Raw genomic sequence first — 24,672 nt, 5'->3', positions numbered from 1 at the left:
GGGTGCAGAACATGATGGCATTTTGGGGCTATGGGTGCAGTGAGCTTCACTCCCTGTCTCCATCCAGCTGCAAACTGCTCCAAGGAATGGAGTAAGAACTGGGGGAAATGAGCAAAAATCTCTTATGGTATAACCCAACCAGTGCAGAAAAAAAGCTGCTCTTTCCGCTGCTCTTCCACGGCTTTAACCCTTTTACCATCACTCCTTTTTGGAGAAGAAACATCACTTTGTTGTCAAGATAATGACGGACCCCTCTGTGAAGCCAGATGCGGGAACGAGCAGTAGTGCTGTTTTCTAACGCGGCTCCAAATCTTCAGGCACTCCCCGATCTCAGCAGATCCCTTAATTCTGCCTGTTTGGTGCTGCACATAATTCCCAGTGCTAATGGGATGCCTGACAATATCTGCGTGCTACCTGGAGCAGCAAAAGCAGCCGTGCTGTGATGAAATATGCACATCGGCTTTGGAGATGAATGCAAGATATGCTCGAGTGCTTTATAGACTTCTTACGGTTAGCTGGAGCTTTAACATAACACAGATTTCAACAGCGTGGAGAGAGGAGGGCTTCAAACGCCGGCCTCTGTGTTTTGCATGCCAGCCTCATTGGTTCCTAAAGCAACACTGTACCAGAAACCCACACTGTTGCAGAAACGTTGCGAACCCATCAGGGAGCTGCAAAGCGGCACAGCCGCGCGTCGTTTAAGGGACACAGCGATGCGAGCAGGGTCACAGCGTGCTCCGCTCTGCTGGGATGAGTCCCGCAGACCGGGACGTTTTGCTAACAGGAGCGTTGCCAGCCGTGCTGCTGAGACACGCGCGGCCCGCAGCAAACAGCGGAGCGAAGCGCTCACACAGCTCTGCAGCTCCTTTTTCTGCCTCCTCCTCCTCCTCCTCCTCGCTTCCCCCTGCACCGCAGCAGCACTGCGACCGGGCCGGCTCGCGCAGGTGGGAGCGCTCCGTGCGGAGCACCAATGGGCTCCGGGGCGGTGCCGCCGACGGGGGAAGTTTTGCCGGTAGCGGGGCGGGCACCAATCAGCGCGCGGCGCGGTCCGGCGGCGGCCAATGGGAGCGCGGCGGGGCCGCTCCCGGTGCTCGGGGCCGGGCTCCGGTCCGCGCTGCCCCGCTGCCGGGCGGCGGCGCGTAGGGCAGCGCCTGGGCGCCCCGGGAGGATGTCGGGGAGCGGCGGAGCGTCGCCGCTGTTGGCGCCGTTGCTGCTGCTGCTGTTGCTCCTGGCGGTCCCGGTGCTCGCCCAACCGGCGGGAGAGGCCGCCTGCCGCCCGGTCCGAACCGCTTTCCAGGCGCTGCAGCCCGGAGCCAAGTGGGTGCCCGAGAGCCCCGTGCCAGGTGAGGCCGCCCGCTGTTTGTTGCGGGGTCAGCTGCGCCGTGGGAGCCCACCCGGGAATTGGGGCCGCGCCGTCGGGTTTCGGCTCCCGGGATGCGGGACTTCGTGGTTCGGACGCTGTCCTCGAGAAGTTCGGGGGCGGCTGTGCTCCGCTTTGAAGGCGTTGGTGAGGGAACGGAGTTCCCCGCGTGCAGCGGGCGTTTCTCGGCTTTCTTGGTTTTTTTAGGAGCTGGGAAACGTCGCTTCCTCAGGTGTGCAGAGAGGGGTGGGCAGGGGGAGCTCCGCGCGCAGCTGTGCGGCGCCGTGGGGTCGGGATGCTGCTCTGCCCGGCGTGGGGCGAAGTGAGAGCGGGAGGAGAGCGGAGGCAGACGGGCGCGGAACTGCGGGAAGGAGCTGCTCCCGGCAACCCGAGGGATGCTCCTGCCGGGCCGTGCCGCACTCCGAAGCACGGAGCGGTTCCCCTGCAGGGCCGAGGGGATGGGGTGACAGTGCATCCGCTGTCTGTGGGCGCCCACCCGCAGTCCTTGTGGCTGCCGCGATGCTGTTCGCTGTCAGGGCTAGAGGGAGCGCTGAGAAATGAGGACTTCCCCTCGCCCCTTCTTGTCCTTACGGCTCTTTCTTAAGGTTCTGGGCTCTTTCCCCTATGCTCCCAAAGCGGTGACTCTACCCCTGCATCCCTCGGTCCCTGGCAGCAGGGAGGGAGGAGAGCTGGGAACAGCTCGGGGCGAGGTGTTTGCATGGAGAGCTGCGGGGAGGGAGCTGCCCTTATCACCATTAAAACGCCGCGTTCTGCTGTCTGTAATCAAATGTTTTCCACTACTGCTGCTGTGCAATGTTTGCTTTGATCCCCGGGTGATTTCAGAGCTCGTTTTTATGGGAAGTGTGAGGGGTGGGGTCCGGCTTCTGGAATGCAGCAGTGCTCCCCGGGAGCCCCCACTGCTACCCCGTTTTTTGGGGCTGAGGAGTCCCCCTCCGTCTTCACAGCCCGTGGGCTGTGCAGTGGCTGTGCCTGCTTCCAGAGTGCTGCCAGCTTGTTGCAGTGATAAAGTTCCCCTGTATCAAAGCGAAAGTGGGTCTTACATTTGCTGAAGTACATAAACTTGATCATAATTAAAGCAATGACTGCTCACTGATACCTTGGGTCTGGCCCATCTTGCACGAGTCTGTGCAGTAATTACACTTCAGAGCTCTTGCTTCTCCTGCAAGCAGCTGCATCAATCTCAGTAATGGGGGAACATCACTCAAGCACTATTTTCCAGGCTTCTGTTTATTGCTTTATTCCTTTCATACATCTGTCAATTAAAAAAGAAGTTTTGGTGTTCCCGGTCACAAATCACTGTGGAAGCAGTTCTGAGATCCTTTGCCACAGATCACATCAGCCTGTGGAGACTGAAGGCTTATACACAGGGTATTTAAAATGTGGGTTTTGTTTAGGTTTTTTTTTTTTTTACACAGAAGGAGAATCACGACTTCGAGGAGCCCCATGTTGCATCGTGAGGGGCTGCAGCTGAGGTGGAAGCAGAGGAAATGTTGCAGAGTTGCAGTGCACACAGAAGAAATACTGCTGGGATGCATTATAGGATTGGAGCACGTGGGTGGGGGACGTTGGTGCAGTGCTCCCATTGGGCAGCCCGGTCCTGCCAGCTCGATGCTTCTAATTAAAATAATAAAATAACAACCCAAGCAAACAAGAAAAAACCCGAGTACCTCTGATAAATACAAGGGAAGCGTCGTGCTGTTTCATGACTGGTACCAATGCTATGGGAGTAATTCTAGCTGGAGGCGGTGTGGGGCAGTGAGCTCTGCTCCGGCACTGCAGATGCTGGCCTGGGTTCTGCAGCTCAGGGCTGTGCTCTTCTTTTGGCCATTCACATCGCTCTGTGTTCCCAGGGATGCTCTGGCTGTGGGGCTGCTGCCTGTGGGTGGATATCTTCCCATGTACGCTGTGTATCCCTGCTCCAAAGCTGATGTTTTTTGGTCTGCCCTCTGGTAGAGCCTGGCTTTGGGGTCTGGGCTGATGACCACCCCATGTGGGATGGCTGGGGGCTGCCAGCAGGAAAGCCCACGAGTAGGTTTGTTTCCTCCTCCCACAGTGCAACTCTTTGGCCATTCTCTTTGGAAGGAGCAGCTATAGATCCCCCTGTGAAAATAGAGGCAACAAACCTTTTGCTTCTGCGCTGCGATGTGATGCTGCACAACAGCCTGACCCAAAGAGTCAGGCTCTCCTCTCTTTTTCCTTTTCCTAATTTTGGAAGCCAGGGCCCAGCTTAAGAAGCACGGATCCCAATGGCTCCTGCTAGATGTGGGGCTCCTGTTGTGCCTCTCTGCTTTCATTCCACTCTTCCTGAGTGGGACTAATGGTCCCCTCTCCGTGCAGCCCTCCCGTTCAGCTTTAACATCTTAGCTTACCAGATAATTGAGTTTTCTGTTCTTAATTATTTCAGGTCTGCAAGTTGCTCTCTTGATAGTTAAGAGCAGGAGCAGAACCCTAAAATTTAGTAACCTCCTCAGGCAGTGCTTTTATAGTGAGATTGTTAATTTTTTTTTATTTTTCCAAGGGTTAATTTTAACAGCATCCTGAATAGAAAGTCTTCAGGATGACTGTAGGGCTTGTGCATGTGACTGTAACAAATGTGTATAATGTGTATGGTAGCCATGAATTAATTCCTTATTGTTGATGGTGGTGTGCTTGATGCATTTTCCTGCCAGTGGGAGGAAGCTCTTGGATGGCACCACCTCTCTAGTCTCTCCATAACCTCTCATTTTAAAAGAAGTGATGCTATGGAGTGGTTTTATTGGTGTAGAACTCATCTGGCCATCCATGAGGCTCCAGGAAGAACCCATTTCACAGACCTTGTGAAAGATGGAGCAGCACAGTTAAGCAGTAATAAATATCTCCCTGTTGTACCCATACTTACCCAACTTCGATCGCCTATCGAACAGGGTTGGCTTATAATTTGTCTCTCTTTAACTGGGTCCTGAGCAGCCACGTCTCCTTTTCTCACCAATGCTGGGTGTTAAAAATGGGTGACAGATGTTTGATTGGTTGTGTTAATTAAAAGCAGAAGGCAGCAGCGTTCCTATGGGTGTGTTATGGAGCAGACCCAATGCTCCCAGTACAGTGTAGCATTCACCATGTACCAGGGGCTGGTTCTTATTTTGGCAGCACTTGGGGGAACGTTAACCTGATGTAAGCTGTTGGATCTGGCAGGGAAACACGTGGCTTGAATCTACCTGGTGGCAGGGCTGGAGCAGTCTAGGGGTGCTGAAAACCCATATGGACTCCTTCAGCATCTCTTAAGAGACTCACAGCTGCCTGCAGATCGTTGCTGTGCTTTTTTTCTTCTTCTTCTTTTTTTTTTTTTTTTGACATTTAATCCACTGAAATGATTTCCGCTGCTGCTGTGCTCACCACCTATCTGCAGGAATAATTGTACATCAAAGTCAAATGTAAGGCTCTAAATTCAACCCGGTACAAATTTCCTGTGTCGGAAGGAGGAGGAAGAGTCAGGGTGCTCCTGAAATTGGTTCTGTCAGCCAGGAGTGCTTCCAGAATCAGCAGAGCATTTACACTGCTGCTCCCCAAGATGGCATAAATGGCACAGGGCTGGTGCAGGGCTCGACGGGCACAGAGGATAAAACCTGTTGGAATAATGTGTGGGGTCTTTTCTTTCCGAAAATGAAACTGTAATGACCTATAGCAAATGGAAGGGGTCATTTGCAAGGGCTGACAGGGGTATTAGGAAGTGTAATGGCTTGAAACTTTAAGAAAAAGGGGTGTGTGTAGGTTGGGAGATAAAAGCAATCTTAACAGCAAGGGCCATTAAGCAGCGGAATGGGCTCTGCTATCCCACGGCACAGCCATCACGGAGGTGTGCGGGTTGGATGCAGCACCCGGGGGGTGGGCTGTGAGGCAGGGCCAGGATTTGGTAGCCTATGGGACCATAGGTACTGTGCCATGGGGTTCCTGCGGCCCAGGTCCCAGTGAGCTGTCCCTCATGGCAGATAGGACCCATCCCGCCTGCCCTGAGCTGCTGTGACCACCAAGATGCTTCTGGTCACTGGTGTCAGTTGCTTGTCTCTGTAGAAACGTTTTAAGCTGTCAGAGTTAATTCCCAGGCTCTCTCCTCCTCCCCTGTGAGATTGCCCTGCTGCTTCGTGTCTGTCTTTTTACTTACTTCACAAAAATAAAAATCCATTTAAGGGGCGAAATTGGCTTAATTGCGAACAAGAAGGATGGGAGGTGAGCAGTGACCTTGGTGCTTCCTATCCTCAGCTCTTGCTTGCACGGAGCTCTTAATTGCCAACTCTCTGATTTCCTATATTGGTATTTCCATTAATCATAGAAAGCTTTTTTTTTTCTTTTAATTTGAAGCGTGTCCTAATATAATAAATGTAGGAGGAAATAAGCCTTGTATTAACAAGAAATTCATGGCTGTATTGTAGTGTTAAAGGGACCACATGAAGTCTTTTTTGTGGTGTAATTTGACTCAAATATCTCTTTAACTCACTGCTCTGTATCTGCTTCTGTCATTAAGGCACTGCCTTGCTGCTATGCGATTTGATGGGCTCACATTTGTCCAACATGGGAAATACCCATCGCCCCAACCACTGAGGTTCACTCTTTGTCTGCCAGCGGGGCTGGCTCTCTCCTACAATGAAATCTGTGCTGCATGCCCCGTTCTGCAGAAGGGGAAAGTGAGGCTGAGGTCAGGATGGTGTTGTGCCTCCCAGTGTGGGTCCAGAGCCCCTGTGCCCCTTTACCATGCATTGTTTTGCTGTGGGGCTGGCATTAGTGTAAGCTCATCTCCACGTTGCAGACAAAGGGTTTCGTGTCTTTTCCTCCTCTTCCCTAAAAGGCTGTGTTATGGGGAGGGATGCGGTTCTGCTGCCAGCCCTGACAGCTGCTGCTTCTCTTGACACTGTGCATGATTCTTCTTCAGCAGGTATGCGATTGAACTGACATTAATATTAATCCTCTCCTTCTAAACTACACCAGAAAAGTGACTTTTGACACTTTCTAGTAATTAGTCAGAGAGAATGTGGTAAAAGACTTAAGAAAAGAGAAAAAAGCCTGGAAGGATGCATAATCCTCCTGGAGCAAAGATGGAAATTACCCAACTTGCTCAGCTCCATTCATTAAAGGAAAAAATCTGTAGTGAAGGGGAGGACAGGGATTGCTGAGGGACTCTGGGGGCACTCAGCCCCACCTGGGCTGCCTGTAGCATAGGACAGACACCTAATGCTGGTTTTGGGCAGTGCTGAGCCTCGTGGGGAGCTCTGGGATGCCTGGAGTGCTGTGGTTGGGGTGGCAGTGGCTGTGATGTGAAAGCATCCTGCTGCCATCTGGCCCCCAGGTAGCTGTGTCTCAGTGGTGTTTTCGTGGAGGTGTTGCTTAATAGTTGCATCAAATTAGATGGATTTTGCGTGCTGAGGGCTTTTGTTTTTCTGTGATACAAGCTTGTTATCCTGTTCGTGTTTGGTACTGAAAATTGATTGAAAATGGGACTTATTACTGCTGCTACCAGCTCGTCTGCTCTACCTTCTCCTGTTGTCTGAACAACAAATGATTTTCTTTCCTCTACACTGTATTAATGATGTTTTCTAAAATATAAATAGTCATCTTCCCCCTCCAGAAGTGAGAGTTTTTGGGAATGCCATGGCTTTCCCCTTGGCAATGGAGGAAGAATCAGATGGGGAAATGGGTGAGAGGGCTCCGGAGGTGTGTATGCCTTAGAAGTTTATGTTAAAAGCAAATAATTACTCTTTTGGCTTCCTATTGTTACTGCTGTTGCTGTGGATGCATAGGGATGGAGATCACAGACAAGTAACAGTTACTTGTCTTGAGCTAGTTGTATAAGTCTCTGCAAATGATGAGCACATACTGTGTGTTGTTCTATTCACTGTAAACCCACAGCTTCAAGCCATGGCTCCTTCACCCAACTACCCCTGCACTTCTGCCCCTCCTGAAGCTCTCTCAGCACGCTCTGGGTTGCTCAGCACCATTTTCTTAGGGATGCAGTGTATTGGAGCTGCAGCAAGCACTGTCAGCTCTCAGGGCTATTGCTCAGCAGTCCTGGCTCTGCCTTATTGCTCTTCTCCTTTGGCCAAGCTGCTTGCTCAGGACAAATTCCAGAAACACCATCAAACTGTAATTGCAGCAATTCGAACACATGCGGACGGTTTCCTCTCTGCTTGCAGCAATCCCTCCTCCTAACACAAGCTCCCTGCCCTTGTCTGTCTACAGGGTCGGACCTGCAGGTATGCACCCCCAAGGGCTCCACGTGCTGCTCAAGGAGGATGGAGGAGAGGTACCAGGCAGTGGCCCGACAGAACATGGAGCAGCTCCTGCAGTCTGCCAGCATGGAGCTGAAGTTCCTTGTCATCCAGAACGCCGCTGTGTTCCAAGGTGAGTGCTGGGGTGGGCCAGGTGTGTGGTATGGTGATGTATTTGTCTTCAAAGCAAAACTGACCTCTGACAAGTATGTTCTATTCTGGGTACGTGCCAGTTTGCAATACTGAGATCTGCAATAATTATTTAAGGACCTTTATGCAAGCAAAACTTTTCTTGTTGGTGCTTAATGTGCAGTGAAATGTTTGCTTGTATGTTGAGTGCTCTCCTACAGAGGTTCCATCCTTCTATATTAACAGCATTTTTACTTGTATTTAAACAAAAAAAAAAAGTCATGAGGAATGAAGCGTTTCCTCCTTCACAGTATTTTTGTAAATAATAAAACTGTTTTTGTTCATGCCTCACAAACAGCAAGATCCAAAGCCTTCTGAAGCCTGTGGGGTCATGGCAAAGCAAGAGGGAGTGACACTTCTGTTATATGGGTCACACTGCTGCTTTTTGAGTGGGTTGACTCTCTTGCTTTGAGTTTTATTTTTACTGTGATTTCCATCCTGGCCACGATAGCCTCTTCCCTGAGCAGGGCCTGTTCTGAAAAGCTTTGTTTGGTTTCATTGCTGCTCTTCTTGGCGGTGGTGCTGGGAAAAAGTATTTAATTGCAGAACTCCTGCTAATAGAGGGGTCAAGACTAATGCTATTATATTTAACAATCCCATTGTAGAAGAGGAATTTCTAACTGGAACCCATGTGCTCGCTTCAGTTACGTCATATCACATGCTTTGAACTTAGAAGGGGATAATTCATTGGACTAAAAACTGTGTGGTTCTATTAGCTTCTAATCTAAAGACTTGAAGTTTGTTGAATGCTTTTTTTTTAATTAAATAAAAATAAAAATAATAGGGGGGTGTTTTGCTGCTTGTGTTCTGCTGTGCCAGAGCTTTAGGAACAGTCTGGCCTCAAGAGGTGGCAGTTAGATGCTAAACTTCTTGGCACTGCTCATGGTATGAGACAGGTCTCTGCTGTGGGCTTCAGGCTCTGGGGCTGTAAGATCAGGAGGGCTCAGGGCAGTGTCAGCCCTCAGCAAGGAGAGTTCTCCAAGCATCTCTGCAGGGATCCTCCTGCTCTGGGGATGAGTAATTGCACTGCTGTCTGGAGTGGGGTAATGTGTTGGTATGGAAACGTATCCCAACTGCTCCTATAAAACACGAGTGTAAAACCCGTCAGAGTTCATTTTAATATTTTTAGCCCAGCATCCAAGGGGATTGCTGGTTTGACAAGCAAAATCTCACCCAGATGTTATTATTTCGCACTAAATTTAATTTCTTCCTGCTGAAGCTGGAGCTGCATCTCTGCTGATAAAGATCAAGGGAAATTGTCTGGCATTTACTGAAGGCCTCATCCAGGCCTATCTGTTACAGTGTTCACTTAGCAAAGATTATTAGATTATTAGTTTTAGACCCTTGGGCTTTCTCTTTATTGCGGTTAAGTAGGGAAGATCCCAACAAAAAACCCTTCCTTCACTAAATGTAAATGGTACAATTAGTGCCTGGTTTCATCTTAGAGGCACTTCTTTGAATTATGAAGATGATTTAAGTAATGATTTAATCCTTTGGAAACTTGCTGAGTTTGACAGTGTTACAATTGATTGTAGCTGCTTCCACTGCAGTTAAATCTCACTCCAGGTGTGCTTGTGGGCAGTTTCCCTTTGCTGCCATGCGGTGTAACCATGCTGCTATGTGCCCACGTGCACACCTCCCAGCTCAGGTTCTCAGCCCATGGCAGCTCCAGCTGAGCTGCTTCAGTCCCAGACTTGCTCTTGTGTCTTCCTGACAGTGACATTTAATGTTGCTCTGGGCTTCCCATTCCAACTAAGTGGTTAATCAGTGCAATTCACTTGCAAGCAGTGAGAGCCAGCCCTGTTCTGTTATTGCTCCCTGTTCTTTCTCTTGACTTTAGATCCTGGCTTTTCAGTAGGGAGGGCTTAGGCCTCTGCCAACACCTCTGCATTTTTCTTTCCATTGAAATGACAAAAGAAGCCCTCAACAAACGCCACTGATTTTTCTAACTATTCAGTCTCTATCTGTGACTATTACAGTTTTATGTAAGGAGAACACCGGGATTTGATCTTGCTCTCCTCCTCCCCACGCACACTTAGGAGCTCTGAGTGTGCTGCATGCATGTGCATCTGCTGTCTGCTTCCCAGGTTCAAGAGTAAGTGAGCACTCATTGCCAGTATGCAGGATGAGAATCTATTGCGCTGTGGATAACAGAAAATGAAAGCTATAGCATCTTCTCAGTGTAACTTTCATGATGCATTCCTCCTGGTTCTTCCTCCATGCTCTTTTAAAGCAGGTAAAGAGTGTGAGCACAGAAGGACCTCCCAGGGTACAATGGGATCTGCACATGTTGCAGTGTCCCCATCCAGCAAGTGTGAGAGCTCCCTTGGGGACCCAACAGGAGCTTTGGAGGGGCTTTTGGGGTGCTTGTCTCAGAGCAGTTTCTAGGAGGGCTGCACAAGTCAATATGGCCAAGCCTGCTGGCATCTGCATGGTCATCTCTTATTTGTGGGTTCTCAGTTGTCCAGACAGAGTAGTGACACAAGGAGGACTTCAGCTCTTCTCCCCTCCTTGTGAGTGAGAAAGGCAGAGCTGTAATTCTTGGTCCTGCCAGGCAGCTCTGCAGGCTGTAAATCCTCCGTTAGGCATAAATGCAGCCATTCTGGTTATTTATAGTTATTTACGCTATCCATTCATATCTGTCAGGAACGAAGGCGGTTTTGACGTTGCAAGCTTCTATCAGGTTATCTTTAATCAGTTTAGAGGCACCTAAGCCACAAATATATCAAATAGCCAATCCTAATGTCGGAGTCCTCGAACGCATGACTGAATTATTTATTTTGTTATGATGAAAATGTCTGGGCTTTATTGAGTTTTCTTTGAAGAACTTGATTCTGCTTGAAGTCTGGAAGATAAAAGATCAGCGATTGTCTCTCCAAGTTTCTTATTCCGAATCCTTCAAGGCTTTTCATTTTTCACGAGCTGCTGTTACTACTTTAGAGTCAAGGTGAGGGAACTGAGGTTTCTTTTCTTCTCTTAAAGAGGTAAAAAGTTTTTTTTTTAAATATATCTTTACTAATTATGCCTTGTGTGTGTAAATCCAGAGTGTGTGCGGCATCAATTGGGTGAGAAGAGACTGGTTGTGCAGTGGGAGCTATTGCATGGTGATCACCAAGCAGGGCTCTCTGCCAGCAGTGCTGCCGAGCAGAGATCTTGTTATCTCGTATTGAATAGAACCATGGAGTTGTTAAGACTGGAAAAGACTGTGAAGATCACATACCCATCCCCACCATGCCTGTAACCACATTGGTTATGCATGCCACATCCCCACAGTTCTGGAAAAGCTCCAGGAACTTTGGCCCCCCCCCCCCACTCCCTGGGCAGCTGTGCCAATGCATCTCTGCTCTTTTGGAGAAGAAATTTTTCCTAATATCCAACCTGAGCCTCCTCTGAATAGTTTAATATTAGTTTTACACCTATTAAATCTAACAGTTCATGAGGGTGTTTGAGGTGTTGGCTGTAGGAAGAGCCTTGGATGAGTGTCAGCATCACACTAAACAGGGAGGAGATGATACGGAGCTAGGGGAACAAGCCTCTATCCTGTGAAATTATCAACTTCTGAATGTATAAGCAGCAGTGTGGTGCTGGGGAATGTGGAGTCCTGGAGCTGAACCAGCCCTGCACTGGGGACAGAGTTGTCCAAGTGTGGTCATGTTGCGTGCATGGGATCTGATGTCCATCCAAGTGTGTAGGTGTGATACTTAGGCATGTGGATTAGTAGTAGTAGTAGGTGGACTAGGTGATCTTTGAGGTCTTTTCCAGCCTTAATAATTCTGTGACTCTGTGAAGAAGATTTGGGCCATTGGCCAGGCCTTGTGCACTGCTTCTCTAGTGCAGGAAAAAAGGGGTATTGGTAAGTGTGATCAGTGTAAAAAAGATTCTCAGTAATAGTCCCATGTGACATGCATGGAGGGGGTTAAGCTCAGTGGCTCAAGGTGTGTTGTGTAATGCTGAATCGTTCTCAAGGGTCTGTAAAATGTTTCTCTGATATTCAAGAAGTGAACTCAATTTTCTCTCCCACAAATGAATCCATCCTAAAACTGTAACTTGACTTTACAAATAAATAAGCCACACAAACAGATCTCTGTACCATCTGATTCTTCCCCTTCCTATTTAGTTCTTTACTCACTGATGCCTTCATGCATCCTTCTTTGCATCTCTGCAGTGAGATCTCTTCCAAAGACTTCTTGCTTTATTGTGCATTTAAAAAAGAAAACGTATTTGTTTTCATTAATGTGTATTTAAAGTAGCAATTGTCTGGCTGGGTCAGCTCAGGCCAGTTTTCTGCATTTGGCAGCAGTTCCTGCCAGATGCTTTGGAAGCCCAAAGTTTGCAGTGGTAAATGATGATGATATGTTTCCCAGGTTGATACCAGCATTATAAACTAATGATTACAGGTAGGTGGAAAGAACTCCCCGCATAATGAGAGATCTCCAGTTGTCAGTATTGGTCTACGGAGGTAATGTTTCCTTTCAAATAACCAGAACTTACTGCTCATAAATCACAGTTAATCTGTTTACTACAGTAGTGCATGAGGCTGGGAATCTGAAGTGTGCCATAATGCTTAGCTTTAGGAGCACAGCGGTAATAGGAACAGCCATTTCAAATGATTTGAAATTGGGGGATCAGCAAAATGCAGAAGTTTGTGGAGGCTCTGGGCATAAAAAATGACTGCTGAGGATTGATGAGTTTCTTTAACAAATTGTAAAATCCATCATGCAGGAGTTAGGGCATGAAACTGCCCTCCTGAGCCACATAAACCACGGGTTTGGAAGCACTGCGTGACGGTACACACTGCTGGGAAGGGAGGTTTGGAAAGCTGCTTGGTACTGCTTTTGTTTCTCCCTCTGGCTGCCTGGATTTCAAATGCCACTGTGACATTGCCATGAAGCTCTGGGTGTGCTGGGTAAGGGCTGCTCCCACAAGGAGCTGGTGGTGCTTTGAGGGTGGACATGTGTGGTGTGACTCTTCCCATGTTCTGTATCTCATTAGTTCCCCTGCGATTAAATACTGCTGATGCCCTTTCCCTTGGTGGTGAAATGGGGCTTGGGGGTTAATAGGAGGTTCTCACAGTTGCCTACGTGCTGCTTTAGCAGATTTTAAACACGATGCTGGGTGTCTGGGCTGGGGGGGTCACCAATTCGGGGTGTGTGGGGGAATTCCTGCTATCTGTGAGCCTTTCTTCTGTTATGGGACACTGTCCCCTGCCAGCTCTGTGCCTGCTTTCCTGTGTTTGTGGTGCCCTGCTTCCAGACGAGGTGTGGTCCTCTTGCAAAGCATGAAACAGAGTTTGGGATGTCTGCTTCTACAGGTCTGTCTGCTCTGATTACACTTGGAGCTGGGATTCTCCATCTCCAGATAGTTAGCATTCTCTAAGGGCCTCCTAATGATATGAAGTAGTCAAATTACATCTTCCCCTTTGTAATTCCACACAGAAATGGGCACATCAGTATCTTCCATCTCTTGGCCTGTGAGGATAAATAGAGGCATTCTCATCACACAAAGTACTCAGAATGCAAACGAACCGGTTTGCAAACTCTGGGAAGGGAAGGGGAGGAAGAAGCCTTCACCCTGCAATGAAGGCAGGGACCTGTCTCTGAAGAAAACCTTTTGCTAGACTGTCGTCTGCTTTACTTCTAAAGGAGCAGTAAGGCACAACAGTAAGGTGGCCAATGGTGCATTTCATCTGGTGGCAATGAGCTCCTGCTGAGCCAATTCAACTGTTGATACGCTGCAGCTTCACAACCTCCAGTGACGTTGATCACCTCAGGTGTGTTACTTCACTGATGTGAAATCAATTTTAGCAATTGATGATCTTCTGTTTTACTATGAAAGTGTGTTAATCTGTGTCTTTTCTTTATGAAGAGAACACATTGCTGAGACAGTGAGGGCAGATGAGAGCTTTCTATGTGAGCGGTCCATAGAAGTCTGTAAGTTCTGAACTTACTGAAGGCACTGAGAATCCAGTTTTGAAGGTGTGGGCTTTGTGCTTCAGAAGATCTAAAATGACAGGAATGTGTTAGTCTGATCTGTCACTACTCAGTAGCTTGGCACCGACTTTATTCCTTCAGCACAGAAAAGGTGCACCTCTCTGTACTCTTCCCAAAGGTGAAGAGTAAAGGGTGTTTGTAAACCCAAAGGTGTTGCCCTTTGCAAAGGGCAGCAAAGAGTGTGTGTCACCTGAAGGACGTTCTGCTCCTTAGAAATGAAGCAGATTCCTCTCGTATGAGCAGCAGGGAGACACCTGATGGCTTGCACTGAGTTCAGACCGGTGTGCCAGTGGTTGGTGCTCCCTGGAGATGTCGTCATTCAGGGATGCTGTAGCTGATGCTGGTCTGAAGGATCTTGAGAACTGTACAGTTTCCTATGGCAAGGGTGAGTGCTTATGTAGAGTTTGAATGCAGGCCTGAGCAGTGTGATTGCCTGACGTGCGGCCAACTGGGCTGCGTTCAAAACTGTCCTTCCTCTTGGAATTAAATCTCAGCTGCAGCTCTGTGGGCCGTGTGCTGAGTTGGGTGTGGACATCTCTGGGCACAGCAGGGGAGAGGCTGTGTCCTGTTTCCCTCTGACAACGAGTTCTGGGGTTGATGGAAGAGCCTCCAGACCCATTTTCACAAAATTACTGCACGCTGAGAATGTTTTCAGCTCTATTTCACACTGTACACCAGATGGATGGCCAGTATGGTGAAATGACTTTTTCCTCCCTTCTCTTTCTGGTCTTTGCTCTTCTCCCAGTTGTAGCACCTGGAAGTTGTGTTGGTGCTGCACAGGGGACAAGAGACAACTGGTACATGGAAGGAAGCATGTCCCCATGAAGTGATGCGTTTATACCATCAGTGCATCTTCTCTGCCAGGTTACGTGTAGTGAGCGTTGCGTATTTAATTTAATACTTTAAAAACCGATCTAAATTGGACAATAAATGATCTGAATTTGCACATGGAAAAAAAGTCACGTAAATCTGTTGCTTGGAAAGTGAGGTGTAAAAAACTCAACCCTCTGAGACCAGGCAGAACAAACAGCAGTTTGTACTGTTTGTACAAACAGTAGATCAATGGTAAATGAATTCTGTTGCTGATCAGCTCTTCCCAAATTTGTCATCTTCACGTCAGAAAATCTATGACAGAGTGTCATAAAGAAGCAATTTTAAAAGCAGTAGGGATCAGTAAGGCTGCATCTAGGATTACAGTTCATGGCTTTGGAATTCACTTTTTGAAGGAAATTGATGAGTAACAGATTGTAGTCATGCAGCGTATTTGTATTGGTCAAATTCCTGTTATGATTGCGGTGAAAAACGCTGTTCATTTTTTAGGGAAAGGAAATTAAATGGGCCTAGTAATCCATGTGAGGAGATGAGCTTTCACATTCTTTCCTCTTCTTTTAGTGTAAACCTGTCAGATCAACACATTCTCTTGAGTCTACCTCATAAAAAAAAATGAAATCAAATTGCTACTGAATTTCTAAGGAATTATATCAAAATGACATGCATATTTTGCTGCCTTTTAATTATAAAATTATTTCAGTCTGCTTCAGCCTCCCATGCAAGTGGAGACAGTCTAGCAACTGTTCTTAAATATTGGCTCATAAATTCCAAACGCTTCTTTAAAAGGAAGCAAATAGCATCCCATGGCAGGGTAACGATTACCACTTCTGCCATTAAAATCCTTACTGGCTGTTTTTGTTGCTCAGCTTCTGTCTGGATGAGACTTTTAGGAGTGTTATTTATGCCACTGAGAAATGCTTGGTCCCTGATGTCCAGCTGCACAGCTGGGATCAACCTCGTCATGAAACCTTTGGGACTTACTGGGTACTTAGCGAGAACTAGATGGAGGTCTTTGAGATGGCCTGACATCTTTTGCTTATGATGTGATACACTGCATCCCTCTGCTCTGTAGAAGAGGGCTGGGCTGTACATCTTGCCTTGTTCTTAGGTTGTTTGTTTAGATAATGGCCTGGAAATGATATCAGAAGCCCTGTATGTTGTATTCTGCTGCCAGCAAGGAGCAGACAGTACATTTGATGCTCCAGAAAAAAGATTCATTTTCTAGGGGATGTGGTTCAGAATCTACTTCTTGAACTAATAGACATTATAAGATTATTTTTATTAGATTGCTTGGGTTTTTACCTCTAAGATGCACTGTAAAGCATGCTGCATTGCTAGTATTAAATGAAAACAAATGCTTCACCTCAAATGAGAAAGCAATCTTTGAACTGGTGAGAGATTGAAAGCCATCTATTTCTCTGCCTTGTGATGCTTAGCTGTGACAAGTGTGAAAAATAATTAGACTCAGCAGTAAGTAAATATTTGAAAATGAACTGCATCTTCTAGTTACAGAGCTGGCGGAGGTCACCTCTTCAGATCCCATTGATCCTCCTGGATTTGGCTCAGCCAGCAGCAGATCACAAAACAGTGCTCAAAGAGTTATTTCTGAATGTTATTGAGGTTGAAAAGTCTATGGAGGTTGTGAGCAACCCAGGCAATTTGTGCCACCTCTGTTTGTATTCTAATGCACAGGACAGAAGAAACCAACCTTTAATTATAAGACTGTATACGTTTTCCCACAAGCTTTCTTCCTTGTGTAAGGGCCCCTTAATGAGCCATCTTCTTTCTCCTCATTGCTTCAGGTCTTTTTCTTAATACTTTCAAATTATTCAAAAGTTTCAGCTGCATGAATGTTTCCCTTTTGTTTTTGTGGTGTTTCATGATATACAGCACTGACTGAAGTGTATGTCTGTTCCATGGATGGAAAACTTGAAATTTTCAGAGCACATTTTTGACCTTTTTGACTGCAGTCACCACGGTGTAGCACTGTGTATTCAAAAAGTAGCCTTGACTTAGGGTACAGCTTCCATCTCTAATGCTGACTCTGTACCGTTCACACCTTACAACTTCTGGAGCTGGCAAGGCTCTGAAGAAGATGTGTCCAACTTCCAAGCACTTGAACTATGCTTCTTCATAAGTTAGCAAAAAGGAGCAGCAATGCACCAAAATTCAGACATTCTTTTAAAATGCAGGAGATTTCAAGGTTGAAAGCAGCAACAATAATATTTTCCATCTCTGACTCCTTCCCACTCCCCTCCAAGCACCAGTGAGTTGGATCTGGATTAATCTCTGCAGATACAGCAAAAACTCAACTCAATTGCATCCCCTACACTGTGACAGAAGAGTTCATGTTTGTAGGCTCTCACAAAATGCCATCAGAACTCAAGTTCTGTTTCTAAGCTTGGGGAGGACTTCAGCTAATTAAAGAAAAGGTCACCAGGATTTTGTACTGCCTTGTTCTCAGAAGCAGCTGAACCATTTAGGCTGAAATGAAAATTTGCTCTAAGGCAGACAAGAAGCATGCAAAGCTGCAATCCAGATGGTCAGAGCTTGGAAAAAGGAAAAAAAAAAAAAAGGTAAGAAGGAAAGGGTCTAAAGATCAGAAGCATTAGACAAATAGATGAAGCATTAGAACTGACTGCATATTCTACATGTCTGCTGCAGAAAGCTGCTGTACTGCTGTGAAGTGTGATCGTACATTCTGAGATTTGGAGGAGGCTCAAAAGTTGCAGTTCCAAGTGCCTTTGCTTGTAGAATGTTGGGTGGCTTTTTATCCTCTGTACATATAACATTGGGAACATGTCACTTCGTAACAGCTGGGTCTCTGTAAGCAATACTGCTCTGTCCATTCAGACCTTCTCAGGTGTCCATGTAGCTGTTAGACACAGACTGATTGCAGGAAGAGTAATAGATGACTGTAACAAATCTTGCTAATAAACAAATCTTTGATAAAATTTAGGGCTGTTTGCTGCTGCCACAATGCCAGTTTCTGTTCTGGTCCTGTAACTCTGTCTTTTTTTTTTTTATGGTAGCAACAGTGCAAGTCGGTGTGAGCATTTTAAAACATGTGCAGATTTTCCTGCATGGAAAGCGTTTTGATATCAGTGTTTGAAATCTTTGGAGACTAATCCTGTGAGATAACTTAGTTTATAGTTGAGAGATACTACTCATACAAGGACTTGACTCTAACCACTAGGAATGTGCCAAAAATATGCCACGTTACTGAGTGCATTTGGGAGAAATGGAACAAGAAAGGAAGGAAAAAGGATGGCTTTTTATGTTTTTTGTACCAAGAGCTGAGCCTGTCAGGTCTCAGGAGCTGCAGAGGATGCTGCAGGAGCCTAGGTTGAGCCTGGTGTCACCATCTTGTCAGTGAAGTGTTGCTCAAATCTGTGATAACACAGCTGGTCGTGGTTCATTGGGTGATAGTGGAAGAGTTGTATCAGAACTGTGCTTTTGATATACTCTTGGTTGGAATGGGAAGAATGAGTATCAGGGAGCTGCACTAGTGCCAGGTTTCATCACTATAACCAGCTGTTAACTATACCAAGTGATGAAGGTGGGTGGTGACCTCAGCCCCTTGATCCATAGTGCTGTAAAACTCCAGTGGAAGTGGCAGCAATGCTTCCTGAGGCCAATGACCATTGTTCCTGAGCCTTTCTGCAAGGGCTGTCCTGGCAAGTCAGAGATATATCTCCTCTTCCCTGCAAGTAAGTGTTTTTGTAGAGGTCTGAAAGTGCACATAACTCACTGTGATATATTGGAAGGCTCCAAGAGGAGGGTTTGTGTTTGAGATGGAGCTGAGGCTGCAGGAAAGCAGCAGCTAAGCTGAAGGGCAAAAGGGGATAGCAACAGGACCCTATGTGTTATCCCTGAAGGTGACCTGTGCCTTGTTATGGGCAATGTGCTGAAAGGAATGTTCCAAAGGGTCCCCCTGTTGATGTAGTAGTGCTGATGGACAGCACCGCACTAAAGCTTTGGGCTGCCCCCACTGTGTGCATCAATATGTAGAGAAGGGATTTAAGACTGGGGACTGAGGGTCTAATCTTGCTTCCCTGCTGACCTCCGGGCTGCGTGCCCCTTTTTCCCCATAGAGCTGTTCAGCCAGCTCCCAAGGCAGGAGGACTCGATTTCCTGCTCTCTGTACTTTTACATGTTCCCTTTATGACCCATTGGTGCCACTCCACTCGCTGCCTCCTCTGCTCTCAGCACAGCACCTGGCTTCCCCCTCCCAGGGTGAGATGGCTGAAGAGGTCATGCAGCATTAATAGGGAAGCAGATCTCTGATTTTGTTCCTGCTTATATACTCTGACATCTCCGACGTTTCATGAAGTGTAAAATGTTTCGGAGAAAACAACTTGGCTTTTACTGAAAAATTAATTACCTTGGCACTTTCCCCCTTAGCAGTGGGCTTTTGTCAGAGGACAAAGGCACTAATGATGGGGGAACGGATGAGATGGTAAAAGGACAATGGTAACATTAAAGAGAGAAAATCTGCATTAAGATAAAAAGAGCTAATTAAGCGTTGATTATCAGGGAGCAATGTAAACTATTCAGAAAGCATTACCTTCTGTGCACTTACTCTATAGAGCCAATTTATATACCTAAGTTTATCTGCTTCATAAATTAGTCTTTCCTGTAATTACAGCTAACGGACTATGACTTGCTATCCTCTTCAGTAGTATTCTTCTCTCCTTAATGCTCTAATGAACCCGGTACAGCAATGCATGCAGGAGTTACAAGGAGGAGGAAAGCGGGTGGGCGTTGTGCACTTAAAAGCTTTTGGAGATATTGTTTAGCAAAAGGGAGAAGAGGAGGTAAAATACCACAGAGCCATTCTGTTTGTTCTTTTTGACCTTGTAAATGGTGGTTTTCTTTCTGTCCTCCCAAAGGAAGAGCTCATCAAGGAGCTTTGGTCCAATGATAATGGGTCCAGTGATAAGGAGAAGATGATGTATGTTCTTGCTGAAGTTAGGGGCTGTTGTCCACCTGGATGAAGGTGCTGTAGCATTGGATTACTAAAACACACACATCCAGGGCATACTGGTGAGTTTATGGAGAGCTGTGGTTTCAATGTTCCGGCATGCAAAAAGGTAGGAAGGAGGAACTGGAAATAAAAATAAGCAGCTTTGCCTTTGTTTTTGGTGGCCCTTCAGACATAGTAGAGCACGAGAGACAGCTAAGTAGTCACCCACTATATTCAGATTTCTACTTTTTCTTCAGTCTTCAAGAAGAAATGGAACTAGAACATGGGCTGATATCATGGAGAAAGGGAATGCTTATTGTAACTTGAAGCTTGCTTGGCAATTAGCATTGTATTAATGTTCCCCTGCTTCTAACTATTGTGGTAAGAGGAATATTGGATGCACTTAAAAGAATGCATGTCATTAAAATGATATCTGACAACAGTTCTTCCACTGCCTGTGATGCGTTTGATTGTTAATACAGATGTAATGTAAATGATCAGAAGATAAAAACTCCTTTTTCGTCTTTCTAATGTTTTCATCTGCCTATTAAACAAATTATATGAGAAAGTGAGTGATCCGTTTCTTAGTACAGTGCTGTGTCACCCACATACTTTGAAATGCTTAATAGCATAAAATGAAGTGTTCATGGTTTGTTTATTTTCCTACTAACAGTGACATTTTAGGCTGAACGGTATTTGCTCCTTCACAATGTAGTTGTGTTGTCCTTATTGCTCAAATGTATTTCTTGTACATTATGGTACTGTTTTGTAGAAGCAGTATGTCAGGATTTTAATAAAGCTTTTAAATCTCTGTGGCATAGGGATTCTTGCTGTATAGGGCTGAATTCTCCCTTGCAGGAAATAGTAGTTGACTTATGCAAAATGATGTAGTTGAAGGGAGCTGACAAGCAGGAGGGGATCCAACATTTTATGTGCTCTGATGTAATGGGACAAGGGGAATGGCTTTAAACAGAAAGAAGGCACAATTAGGTTAGATATTGAGAAGAAATTTTTCACTTGGAGGGCAGTGAGGCCCTGCACTGCTGCCCAGAGAGGCTGTGTGTGCCCCATCCATGGAGGTGTTCAAGGCTGAGTTGGATGGGCCCCTGGGCAGCCCAGGCTGGTGGGGGACAACCCTGCCCACGATGGTAGTTGGAACTAGATGTTCTTCATGGTCCCCTCCAAGCCAAGCCATGATTCTGTGTGCCCAGCCCTGCTGTGTCTTCCTGTGTGCCACCTAACTTCACAAATTCATACATAACATTATTACTAGAGGGCTGCTAATTATTTTAAAACCAAGGTTAATGAATGATTATAAGGGTTATGTGATTTGATTGCAAGAGCTAACTAACAAAGATTTCAGAAAGCAGCACATGTTTGACGTGCTGCCTGGGGAGGAGGCAAGAATCTTGTTTTAATCACTTAATAGTGCTTTTAACAAGCAAGGCAGTGCGGTAGATCGGAGGATGTTAGGAAGTGCAGGATGAGTGGTGAGTAGCATGGCATGGTGAATAGCAAGCAGCAGTTAGGAGGTTTCCTTGCACAGAAAATGTCAGATTTTTCAAACTTGAAAATGCTGACTTCAAAGGCAGCTCCCTGTTTCTGGGATTTGCCCTTCTTGTTACAGTATTTTTGCATGCAGTTCCCTGAAGCATAGCCCTTTTCTTTTAGGAAAGAGAAATGCCATCTATTCTTGCAACACGCGGTCTTGGGCAGATATAATTGGTAGCTGTAAGGCCGGATGCCAACACTTCCTTTTGCTTTCAGTTCTGCTGCCTCTTTGAGGAAAAACTGCAGAGATGTCCCTGGGCACATGGAGCAGCATTTGGGTTTTCTGTTTCCATTTTAATTAGGGTCACATCCAAACGGAACAAAGCGTTTGCCATCCGCCCTCTGCAGGCGTTAACACTTCCCACTCTGGGAATCTTCCTCTGAGAGCTGACACTGTGCTGGCCCAGATAAACGGCCACGGTGAGAGCTCTCTCCTCTGACATTCATGGAGTATGGTGTCCATGGGACCCGTGGCTCTGTTGCCCTAAATCAGTGCAGATGCTCAGAGGGAAAGCCTGATTGTCAGCAGCAGGGCCACACTGATGGCTCTTTGCAGTGGTAGAAAGCCGAGTAGAAAGTCTTGATGCCATTGCAAGTCTTATTTTTAGTGGTTTATTTTCCTTGCAAAATGAGTTGAGCAATTGTTTCTGTATTGGCAGCTGGCTTGTAAATCAGCCACTCGGTTGCCAGTCCAGGAGAATGTGGAAATGCCTTATAAGCACTTTCATGCTTTGTGATCATTTTAATTCACCAATATTTAGAGCCTCTTTGCATTGGTGCACGGTCTCTGTCAGGTGCCAAGGAGAGGAATTGCTTCTGTCAGGGTCTGAGTAAGGTGCTGTTTGGTTTTGGTTTTGTCCTTTTTTTTTTTTTTTTTCTCTTCCTTTTTCTTTTCAGAGAAGGCTTTTGGGTGTTAATTTCATTGTTTAAGGTCAGATGATGTTGGCTGAAATCATGCAACTAATTCTATCAACAAACAAAGTTATTTACATAACAGATGGAATTTAATTTGGGCGCTGCTTCTCCTGCATCTCTCCCTGGTTTGGTATTTGGGTTGCACCTGAAAAAATACACTGATGTTCGCATTAGGAGTGAGTTCATTCAGCTTACCTTGCTGAAGAGGTGCTAAGCCAGGGATGTCCCTTATGGCAACTTACTTTTTATTGGTGTTTTTATGGCCCCTGCTGTAGCTGCCATTCATCTTGCTTCGCTTTGGGACTGGTCTTCCAGTCACTGCAGTTCTTTGGTTTGTGAAAGGAGGAACCTGCTTTCTGTATGCCTTCCTCCTTACCCAAGTCTTACCTCGACTTAGTTTTGCTGCCTTCGTAAATATTTTCAGTGTGTAACACAGCAACAATGGCACTGTGTAAAGAAGCCAGGAAAAAAAATCAATTCCTGAGAGTCCTGTAGAGCTAGACAGAAAAATGCCTGGTAGCTAAAAACAGATGTTTCAGCAAAAACTGAAATGCCACAGCCTCAATTTTTCATTTAGAAGAAAAAAAAACAACCAACAAAAACAGTCTGTCGTCTTCCATCCTTCTGAGAGTGTCTGCAGAGCTGCCCTTGGCCAGGGCTGGAGATGTTTGTTGTATGGCTGGGGAATCCAGCACTTGGGTTGCATGGGGGGCTCAGCTCTGTGCACACCTCCCATGTTCCCTGCTTGCTCTGTTGCATGAATGCAGTGAGTGATTTGGGATCTGCTCAGTCCAGGGATTGAGTGACACAGAAACATGTACCCTTTTGTTGTTGTTTTCTTTGAGGGCCAAAGCATGTGGCACTTGGGTGTTACTCTGAGTGAGTGCAATTAGGGCAAAGGCAGTGGGGATTTACAGTGAGAAATCTGTTTTGCTGTCTATGATTATTATTGTTTTTCCTACAATGGAAAACAAGGTTGTTGCTTTTATGCTGGACAAATTTCTGGACTTTTGGGAAAGCTTGGGAAGTCTGGCTGGCACCCTTGCAGTGTGGCTCCAGCACGAGCATCCCTCTGTTCTTTAACACCTCTGTCTCTGCTGGAAAAATGTGGGTTCCTTTCACAAACTGGTGAAGTTTTAAGTAAAGAATCTAATAAGTTTTGATATTTTTCTAATGTCAGGACAGGGATTAGAGAATTGTTGCTCTGTTCTTTGCAGGGCTATTGTGATGGCATTTCCACACCTGTTTGGATTTCCAGGAAGATAAGATGGCAAATGGAATGAAACCAGCACTCTGCTCCCGAGAGCAAGGCTGGGATTTTTATCTCACTGGAGACTGTTGTCTGTGGTGTTGTCTTTCTGCTGGAGCCCCCTAAGTATTTAATAGGTGCTTGGCTTCTGAGATTGCAAGTGCTTTGCCGGAAACCCATTTTGTATGCTGATATTCCCTGAGGGAAAGCGATGCTCAGGTTTTAAAAGACTGGATTCTCTTTCACCCGCCTTATATTATTATTACAAATCATATTATCTTAATTAAACAGGGATCCACGTAATAAAGAATCTGTTGTGTTGGCAAAAATTAAAGATGCACAGGAATTGTGATCGTGTTACAATAATTGCCTCGGTAGCAGCATTAATGCTTTCTCACTTCAGTTGCTCCTTGTTGATTGAACAACCTTTTCCGTAGGCTATAAATCTCCGTGGCTCTGCTAATAAAGAACTAAATAGCCTAATAACGTATCCAAATGTAGCATTGCTTCACTGTTTTAGGAAAAGGCAATTTCTCTTCCAAACCTGAAGTCCAAACTGCAAAGTTTGACCGTATTGTGTCTACGCTGTGGCTTACAGCGTTGTCTTCAGTGCTCAACTACTGCAGGAGACAGGGTCAGAAATCTAAAAACCAATACAGGAAGAGAAAAATGATGTTTATCCATTTAAAGCAGGAGGTCAGGAATCCCAATTAATGGTTTGGAGATGGTGCTCTTTCTGCTGAGCCCCCAGTGCAAACAACGAGGTGCTTCAACATACGTGTGGCAGCTGCTGCAAGAATGAGGGTTTCAAACGATTGAAGCACAGCTTTGCATCCCCTGTTTGCACATATGCTGCAGGCAAAGTGCCTGGTGGCGATGCTGGCAAACTAAGGAAGGTGGTTTGGGGGCAGGAGAGCTCTGGGCATGCTTTTCTCCTAATCCTTCATTTGAAGTACAGGAAACTGAAGTCATCTCCCCAGCAGGTGTATCATCTGTCCGAGGAGGTGGTGACCAGGCTGTAAAGGTGCTTTTCTCCCTGTAAAGTTGGGCATTCCAATTGATGGATTGAAACATTTTAAGTACTATTTGTTTTGTAGCTAGAATCAAAGATCTTATGATTGTTTTATTTTTCTTGTATTTGTGTCCCAAGTAGAAACCCCAAGGTGCTCGATGCTGCATGGAGGGACCAAGGAGTGTTTAGTCACTTGTAATTTTTTTGGGGTTATTACATGACAGCTTCTTGGAGTCAGAGAAATGAGGTACTGACACACATAGCTACTCGTACCATTTACTTTCGGATCCCATTGACACAGCCCAGCAGCACTGAATGTAACTGTCAGCTTCTTCTCTTTTAAATGGCGCTG

The 24,672-nt window shown here is 46.1% G+C and overlaps 1 protein-coding gene across 1 annotated transcript in view; it reads left to right on the top strand.

The window, feature by feature from the left end:
- Nucleotides 1-1,168: 1,168 nt before the first annotated feature.
- Nucleotides 1,169-24,672, top strand: part of GPC3 (glypican 3) — a 112,380-nt gene continuing 88,876 nt past the window's right edge. The window contains exons 1-2 of the mRNA XM_065729810.1: nucleotides 1,169-1,343; nucleotides 7,589-7,750. Of these exons, the coding sequence (XP_065585882.1) occupies nucleotides 1,169-1,343; nucleotides 7,589-7,750 (337 nt within the window). The remainder of the gene's footprint in view (nucleotides 1,344-7,588; nucleotides 7,751-24,672) is intronic.

Source organism: Cyrtonyx montezumae, unplaced genomic scaffold, assembly GCF_038088225.1.
Source record: "Cyrtonyx montezumae isolate F1298 unplaced genomic scaffold, pur_monq_1.0 scaffold_11, whole genome shotgun sequence".
NCBI lineage: Eukaryota > Metazoa > Chordata > Aves > Galliformes > Odontophoridae > Cyrtonyx > Cyrtonyx montezumae.
Note: the sequence above shows the minus strand (reverse complement) of the source record. Positions and strands in the feature narration are given on the sequence as shown.